The sequence below is a fragment of the Gorilla gorilla genome, chromosome 4 (assembly GCF_029281585.2).
Source record: "Gorilla gorilla gorilla isolate KB3781 chromosome 4, NHGRI_mGorGor1-v2.1_pri, whole genome shotgun sequence".
Classification (NCBI taxonomy): Eukaryota; Metazoa; Chordata; class Mammalia; order Primates; family Hominidae; genus Gorilla; species Gorilla gorilla.
Genome location: NC_073228.2, coordinates 145,063,170 through 145,072,555, shown reverse-complemented (window position 1 = coordinate 145,072,555; position 9,386 = coordinate 145,063,170). Strand labels below are relative to the sequence as shown.

Here is a 9,386-nt window from a genome sequence, read left to right as displayed (position 1 = left end):
TGTTTTCTAGGCTTCTGCCTCCTCCACTCTTATTCCTTTTCACTTTTACTCTTTCCTTCCATTTTCTCTCCCTCTTTTTCTCTCTATCTAGGAACTTATAAACATGGCTACCTCAGCCCACGTTCAACACTTGTTCAAGAGGAAAAAGTAGATGAACTATATCTCAATCACAAATTTATGGGTTTGGAGAATGTAGCTATTCCAGCTTAAATCAGGAATCTATCACAGGACCAATAAAAAATGATCAGGGCTCATGCCTGTAATCCCAACAATTTGGGAAGCTGATGCGGTACGATCACCGGAGGCCAGGAGTTCAAGACTAGCCCGTGTGACATGGCAAGACCTCATCTCTTAAAAAACAAAACAAAACAAAACAAAAAAACAAACGGAGTGTGTGTGTGTGTGTGTGTGTGTGTGTGTATGTAAGAAAAGAAGGCCTGCAATGGAATAAGCATCACACTAGTGATCACCTCTCTTAGGTAGTATAGATAAGTTCTCAGACAAGAAATGAGCATGAGCTGGATATATACATCTTAATCCAAACAAGGTTTTGAATTTATTTAAATAAAACAACTTCTACTAACATATATATGGTTCACAAATAATTATGGAAAAAAAACCCTAAGTACAGGAAAAATTCTCTGTAATGTTTGCCAGAAAAGTAGAATGAAAAGATTATAGGTTTTTAAGAAAGAAACCTAAATTAGATAACATCTCAGAAACCAACCTAACCAGATAACAAGCAATTATGTTTTTATTCATATCATGCATTTACCTCTATAATAATATTCTCAATTATATAAAAACTGCTTTGGATAGAGGATCCACAGTAAGAACACTCAGAAAATATGAATGAGCCCAGTGTGCGATTAAACTTGAAGGGAAAATAATGTGTTTGTGAATATATTATTGGAGGTTGTATTTCAAAACAATGACTAAGCAAATTCTGGCTCTCTCAATTTTTTTCAGGGTTAAAACAACAACAAAAAATAGACTTAAATTCTTGTAACTTCTGAAAACTCTTGAGTAAAATGCAGTTACCCAAAATGAAAAACTCTGCATAACAATGAATAAGATTTCAAAGAAATAGACTCATTCTAAAAGTTCTGCATCATAATCAGATCCCTAACTGCATTCCATGCCATTCAGAAAGGTGGGGCTTTCTCCATTTCGCTGTCGCGGGACAGGAGACTGGGAATCACCGGCTTCAGGAACTTGAACTCATTTGCGCCTGAGCCTCCCGTCAGACACACCTCGTACTGGTAGCTCTGGGATAGGGTCCCGGTGCCACTCATGTCCACCAGATGCCCTGGAAAGGGACCCTCGGGCACCGAGCAGCGACCCATCGAGGCCGCCCTGCTCCTCCTGCACAGCCGCACCGCCACGAACAGGAACACCGAAAAGAGGAAGAGCGACGACACCGAGGCCAACGCCACCACCAGGTAGACGGTGAGCGAGTCGGCCTGGGCCTGGGAGGGGGCCGCCTCAGGGAGAGGCAGGTAGGGCTGGGAGAAGCCGTCCACCAGGAGCACGTGCAGCGTGGCGGTGGCCGAGCGCGGAGGCTCGCCATTGTCCTTGACCAGCACCACCAGCCTGTGCTTGGCCGCGTCGCGCTCGCTCAGCAGCCTGGCGGTGCGCACCTCGCCATTGTGCGCCCACACGCCGAACAGCCCGGGCTCCGTGGCCTTGAGCAGCTGGTACGACAGCCAGGCGTTCTGGCCCGAGTCGCCGTCCACCGCCACCACCTTGGTCACCAGATAGCCCGGCTCGGCCGCCCGAGGTACCAGCTCGGTGCAGGGCGCGGAGCCGTTCTGCAGCGGGTACAGCACGAAGGGCGAGTTGTCGTTGGCGTCCAGCACCAGCACGCGCACCAGCACCTCGCTGCTCAGCGCCGGGGAGCCGTGGTCTGCGGCGCCCACGCGAAACTCGAACTCCTGCAGGGCCTCGTAGTCCAGCGACCTGAGGGCGAACAGGTGGCCGTTGTCCGCGTTGATGGAGACCAGGGAGGCGAGGGGCAGGTGAGGGTCCTGGGGCGGCAGCAGCGAGTAGGTGACCTGGGCGTTGGTGCCTGAGTCTCTGTCTGTGGCGCTGACACTGCCGATGTGCAGGGCGGGGCTGTTGTTCTCGCGGACGAACAGGGTGTAGGAGGTTTGGGTGAAGATGGGGGCGTTGTCATTGACGTCGGAGACCAGCACGGTTATGTTGTGCTCGGTTTTCAGCCTGGGTGTCCCCAAGTCGGTCACGGTGATGGTGATGTTATATTCATTTCTGACCTCTCTGTCCAGTGGGTGCTCTGTTACCAGAGCGTAAAAATTCTTGAAGGTAGGCTTCAAGACAAAGGGGAGGTTGTCCTGAATTGAGCAAACCATTCTCCCATTGTCTCCAGCGTCTTGGTCTCGTATGCTGAAAACAGCGACCACCATCTCAGGTGAAGAGTTTTCCGGTATGGGGCTGGTAAGAGATGTCATGGCTATTTCTGGCGGGTTGTCATTCACATCTACAACCCGAACTAAAATGCTTGATTTTCCAGAAAGGCTCCCACCGTCAATGGCCTGAATATTTATGATATAAGATTGAATAATCTCGAAATCTAGAGGGGCTTTTAAATAGACTTCGCCAGAAATTGGATGGATTTCAAATGTTTTCCGTACATCTCTGGAGACGTGGGAAAATGAATAAGACAGTTCTCCATTTATTCCTGCATCTAAATCTGTAGCAGACGCTTTGATGATCAAGGAGTCCAGAGGGCTGCTCTCAGGTACATGAACTTCATAGACTGGCTTCTCAAATTCAGGGGCGTTGTCATTGATGTCCAGGACCACAACGTTAATCAGTGTAGTCCCAGACCTGGGCGGAGACCCGCCATCCACGGCTGTTAGCGTTAAACTAAGCTCAGACTCCTTTTCTCGATCCAGGGATTGGTCCAGTACCAACTCTGGGTATTTTCTGCCCTCATCGCCGTCCCGTAATTTAAGGTGGAAATGGGGATTGGGACTTATTGTATAGTTTTGAACACCATTCTTTCCCACATCCAAGTCCTGCGCACTATCTATTTGGAATAAGGTTCCTAGAGTAGCACCTTCGGAGATTTTTAGAAGTATATGATTGCTTAGGAACGTGGGAGTGTGATCATTTATGTCTTTGACCAAAAGCTCAGCCCGAAAAAATTGCAACGGATTTTCAAATAACACCTGGAAATGCAATATACATGGCTCTGTGAGATCACAAAGTGCCTCCCGGTCCAGCTGCTCGTTTAAGAGCAAGTCGCCATTCTGTGGATCCAATCGCAAATAAGGTTTATAGTCGTCAAAGATGACTCTGGCCCCCCGTGCAGCCAGGTCTTCCACATCCAAACCCGTGTCTTTCACCACGTTGGCTATAAAGGTGCCCACCTCCATTTCCTCTGCTATGGAATAGCTCCAGGTCTCAGAACACACCAAAGACCCTCCCAGGAAAACAAAGAAAAGCAGCACTTGCCTTGTCTGCTGAGCTCTTCCCTTTCCCGGCTCCATGGCTCCTTAGCCAAACGTCTTTCTGGCGTAAACGTTTCAACTCAGTCTCTAGCAGCTCTTAAAGTTGCTCCTCTCACCTATCAGCCTGGACCTTTGGGAATCTAGAAACTCGTAATCCTGTCGCGAAGGTGTTGATTGTGCCCTACCTTTTGAAAGACTATTTTCTCCTGGTATTCCAGCGCTTTCAGTTCCCATGGTTAAGGAAAACCAGAGCATCTTCGGTTACAAAAATTTCACCGTCTTATCCTGCAGCGCCACCATGCGACTCTGCAGATTTTCAGGTTTTAGATAAATTCCAATACGTTTCAGACAAAATATTAATTTTTCTTGTGTGTTTGTCTATAAATTTCAATTATATGCTCCTTCTATATGCCTATTTTCCGAGTGGCATTTTTGTAATATGTGATGCTATTACCTTTCCATCATCAGCCACAATCTGCTATAGCTGTAGTAGATATAAGAAGCATATTTAAGATGTAGCCCCTGCCTCAAACGAGTTATGATCTCTCTGTGAAGACAATATATTAAACAACTAAAGATAGTGAAGAATACTCTTACATGTAATTGACTTAGTAGGCAAGAGATTTTTAGGAAAATTGGAAACGAGAATTAGAGGTCTTAGCTCTCTCCACAACTACTCTTAGAAAAGAGGAATGAGATCATGTACTTGAAAATGAACCTGGTATATGAAAACAGTTGCTTTGGAAAGGTTGGACATTTTGAGCTGCATAAATGGTACGATTTATTTAGGGATACTCAGTAGGAGACTTAGCTGGCAGGAGTAGAAAATAAATGCTCAGAAGTAGTGAGTAAAATAAAACATTTCTGGTTTTTAATCTAAAAGCAAGTCCAGTTAAACATTTTTTAAAATGTGAACAAATTAGACCTCAGTTTAGTTGTGAAACTGAATTTCATCATTTGCAGACCCAGGCTTTCCAGAGGCACAATTCTAAATATGTTTATATATCTATTAATTAATTAGTTTAGCAGATAGTTATTGAGAATATACTTTGTGCAAGGAATGGTCATAAGTGTTAGGGATAGAATGGTAAACAGACATAGTTCCTGCCATGCAAGAGGGAGACAGAAAAATGACCATGTGTTTTAAATAGAGCACAATGAATGTCATGATAAAGGAAGTTCATGCTACTACAAGGGCATAGATGATGGTCATCTAACCAGAATTTGGAAATACAAGACAGATTTTTCTGGAGAAAGTATTCTCTAAGTTGATACATTAAAAACTAATAGGAGTACTTTAAACAAAAATTGGGTATGGGGTAAAATTGTTCAGGAAAACTAAAAACAAGATTGTGCAAATGCAAATAAAGAGAAGTATTTGGAGGAAATAAAATCAATATGGCTAAGACATAGAGCAAGAGAAGAGAAGTGGTAAGAGTTGAAATTGGAAAGATAAGCATATATTTTTTAACCATGTCAAAGCATTTGGACTTTATGCCAGTAGAAATGCAGGGTTATTAAAGGGATTATAATTAAAACAGGAAAGTGGCATGATTATGTTTCTACTTTTTAAAAAGATTATCCTGTTTCAGAGTTGAGAATAAATTAGAGAGGAATAAGATTAAAGGTGAGAGATTGATTACAAATGGTTGCAATAATACAAGTAAGAGGAAACATTGGCCTCAACTAGAAATGCAGTGAAGGGGTTGTATTACAATGATAAAACAATAGGGGTGTGGTGATAAACATAGAAGGAGTGGGGTAGAAAGGCATGAAGGTAAATGTACTTTGTCTTCAGGCTTAGGGAACTAAGTGACTGTTGGTTCTATTAACTGATAAACACAGGAAGAGCAGAAGAAAGAGGAATAGATATGGAGCTGGTGAAGGTATATTTAGTTTTGAGGAAGGGAACAGTTTTAATTTTAAATGGATGAGTTTGAGCATCCATATAGACAGTTATATAAATTAGCTTCTATTACATAAATGCAGTTGAGGAAAGAAGTTTGGGCTATAGAATCACATTTGGCATAAATGGTGATTAAAGCTCTTCAGGAAAGATAATAAGTTGCAGATTAAAAGAAGTATATTTGAATTTGTGACTTCAGACTTGATGTAGTTTTCAGAGATTACCATCTCCAGAGAGAGGCCATGGTTATAGGTGACTAAGCTAGAGTAGAAGTGAATGTCATTAGAGATGAAGAAGGCTAGAAACAGAGATAGGTCAAACTCTTGGACCCAGAATTGTTGCAAGGGATGGGCAAAGAGTAAAACTATAAGAAGTCACATTTAAGAGATAAAATGTCTTTACGCTACTTCTTTCTTGTCATCTGGAATAATTTAAAATTAAACTGATATCAAGTTGAGTTCATGCTCTCATTTGATGACTCTTACATGCAAAGACCATTTAGGTAGAAATGTTTGCCACCTTCCTTCAGTACATTAAAGATATCTTACTTTCTATTTTTTTCTATTGCTACTGTTGAGAAACATGGAGCATAGCTGTCAGTCTGTCATGTGTTTGAGGGTTCAATGTCCTTTTCCCATGGCTTTTGAAAAAAAAGATTTCTCTTTTTCTTTGGTTTTCTGAGCTTTCAATATAATGTTTCTAGATATGGATATCTTTTTAAATTTATCCTGTTAGGTTTATTTAGGTCTCTTAAATCTGCTTGTTGAAGTTTTCATCAATTCTGAAGAATTCAAGTTGTTGTTTCTTTAACTATTGCTTCTGATACAATTTTTCTCTTATCTCCTTGGGTTCTGGTTAAACATATGTTAAACTTTTTTACTTTGTCCTCTGTTTCTAATATTCTCTTCTGTATTTTTCATCTTATCAACTTTCTGACCTACATATTGGATAAATTATATCCTCATCTTTCTTTTCAGTAATTATTTGTTTAGTTATATCTAATCTTCTATTAAATTTTCTAGTCGGTTTAAAATTTTGATTATTATAGTTTTTCATTTCTAGGAGTTCTATTTTGTTTTCTAATCTGTCAAATTTTATAGTATTTTTCCCTGTACACCTTCAAGTTTAACTTTTATTTCAATTAAAGTGCCTAGCATATTGTAGACTGTGTCTCATAATTACAATATTTGAAATGCTTGCAAGTTTATTTTTATGTTCCTTTTTTCTGCTGGCTCTCACTCATAGTGTCACGTTCTCTTGTGTATGCACTTATCTTTGACTGTTTATGTTAAGAACGTAAAAAATTAGTTGTATGAATGATTTGAGGCTTAGAGTGAATAATCTTTCAAACATTCAGAAACTGGGCGACAGAGCGAGACTCCGTCTCAAAAAAAAAAAAAAGCTGTAAGGTCACATTCACATTCACTATAAGAAGTCAGATTTTGACTGGGTGCGGTGGCTCATGCCTGTAATCCCAGCACTTTGGGAGGCTGAGGCAGGCGGATCACCTGAGGTAGGGAGTTCAAGACCAGCCTGACCAACATGGAGAAACCCCATGTCTACTTAAAAAAAGAAAAAATAGCCGGGCATGGTGGTGCATGCCTGTAATCCCAGCTACTAGGGAGGCTGAGGCAGGAGAATCGCTTAAACCCAGGAGGTGGAGATTGTAGTGGGCAGAGATTGTGCCATTGCACTCCAGCCTGGGCAACAAGAGCGAAACTCTGTCTCGAAAAAAAAAGAAGTTAGATTTCATAAAAGATCTGCATTTGATTCTATCAGTTCCTGGGAGAACTGTCAATGATCACTTTAAATCAACTTTAAGGCTAAATATCAAGTTCAAGGCTGAAATTCCCCACAAGGGTTCATCCATTTCCAGTTTACTCTCACTCCAAGGGTGTGGCTCTTAGGGATCCATGCTTATTAATAGAGGTTCAAGTTTTCCAGGATTCCCAAGGAAAAAGTAGATTTTGGTCTTGCTTATCTCTCTGGGTTTCCTTTTAACATTAACTTTAACCTGACAATATATTAATATCTTAATAGCTAATTGTTTTCAGTGAAATCATTGTGCTACATAATTTTTACCAACCTTATTAAAAATGTAAAGTCTCAGGGATATTGTTGCAACTCAAAATTACAAGTAAACTCTTAGCTTTCATATTCTATGGGCAACTGATTATTTTGGAAGGCTAAGAAATAATAGTATTTTTAAACAACTTCAACTGTTCAATGCTAAATCAATTCTATAATGACATAATGAATTGAAACAATCTCTTGGAAGAGACAACTGCCATTTAATTGGTATTCATTCTCACTTCTTTCTATACCCCTTATTCCCCTATATGTGCACAAATAGCTTTCCTATATTCTCTCTTCTCTCCCTTCACAATGTGTATTTATATATTTGCATATTTCTATAAATATAAGATATTGTGTATATCACCGTACTATAAATCTTTGTCTTTTTTCTTTTAAAACATTTGAGATTTATTTATGTGATTGCATGTCGAGCTTACTCCTTTTGATCACTGCATAATAATCCTTCACTAACATGTTACACATTTTATCAATTGCTTTACTGATGGATATGTAAGTGGAGTCCTATTCTTCACTTTCCCAGGATGAATATTCTTATATACATCATTTTGTAAAGCTCTTTAAGAGTTTTCTGGCTTACACACTCCAATAGAATTGCTGAATTATAGAGTACATATATATTAAATTTTACTAAATACTATCACAAAGCTCTCTAAATAGGCTGTACATGTGATTTCCTATTATTCCACTTGATATTACCCAAATCTCTCATCTTTACTAATTTTAGTGTATGTTTCACCAACTAAAAGGGTTGAACTTCATTTAAAGCTATTTTCAGGCTGTTTTCCCTTTTTTTGAATTTCCATTTCCTTTGTCTTAAAAAATCCTATTGTCTCTCCTGGCTTTGTTGTTGTTGATTTGCAAGAGTTATTTGAATAATGCAAATATTAATCTTGTCAGTTAAAATACTGCAGGTGGCTTCTCACTGTCATCTGTTAGTTTGTCTGTGCTATCCTTTAATTTTGAGGCAGTAATATTCGTCAGTTTGTATTTTTCTTTTTTGTGCTTTAAAGCCTTGTTAAGAAATCCAAACCCAAACTAAGATGATATGAATATTTTTACCTAGATTTATTTCATCTCTTCCAATTCAAATATTTCAAATTCACCTATTACATACATATGAAGGTTGTTTTTATATGACATGAGATAGGGATTTTGTTTCTGTATATAGTGAGCCAATCTCCCCAATAACGTTTGCTAAATAATCTCACTTCTCCACCAACCCCAGTTATTATGATACCTCCTGTGACCAAGTTGTCTTATATAAGAGGATCTGACCCTGGGTTCTATTCTATCTGGTAGTCTATGAGTCTGTTCCTGAATCATTCAGATAGATTTACTTACTTCATATTTGTAATATGTACTAATATCTATAACGTAAGGCATTCCCTCATTTTTCTTTTTAAAAATTATCCTAGCTCTTCATGCAACTTGTTCTTCTATATTAATATTAGAAACCATTTTTAGATCCTTAACTACTTATGATGGATTTCACTGGAATTGCATTGAATTTATAAATTATTTTGGGAAGCATAGATCTTTATTAAGTTGTTCTATCAAGGAACTAGCATCTGTCTCAATTAACTCAGACATTTAATTATTTCGTTTAATGTTTTATTGACATCATTCACTTTTCCACAAAGGTTTTCTGACTTCTTTGTTAGCCTAGTTTCTAGAAACATTATAGTTTCAATACTATTTTAAATTTTCATTTATAATTGATAATACTGAGGTTAAAAATACAGTTTTATTTCTCTTTCCTTTTCACTTTTTTCTACCTTATTCTAGTCTTTCTTCTCTCTTTCTTTAGTTTTTAGTTACTTCAGCTTTTACATTAGCAGTGACTTAAGAGCACAGTTTTGCCTCTTATGACTCTGAGGGAAAAAGGGGACCCAAATATTCTTTTCAGGATT

The 9,386-nt window shown here is 39.2% G+C and overlaps 1 protein-coding gene across 1 annotated transcript; it reads right to left on the bottom strand.

The window, feature by feature from the left end:
• Positions 1 to 529: 529 nt before the first annotated feature.
• Positions 530 to 3,770, bottom strand: LOC101127374 (protocadherin beta-18). The gene has a single exon (XM_031011782.3). It carries the CDS (start codon positions 3,510 to 3,512, stop codon positions 1,146 to 1,148), a length of 2,367 nt encoding a protein of 788 aa, XP_030867642.3. The 5' UTR covers positions 3,513 to 3,770; the 3' UTR covers positions 530 to 1,145.
• Between the last annotated feature and the right edge of the window lie 5,616 nt (positions 3,771 to 9,386).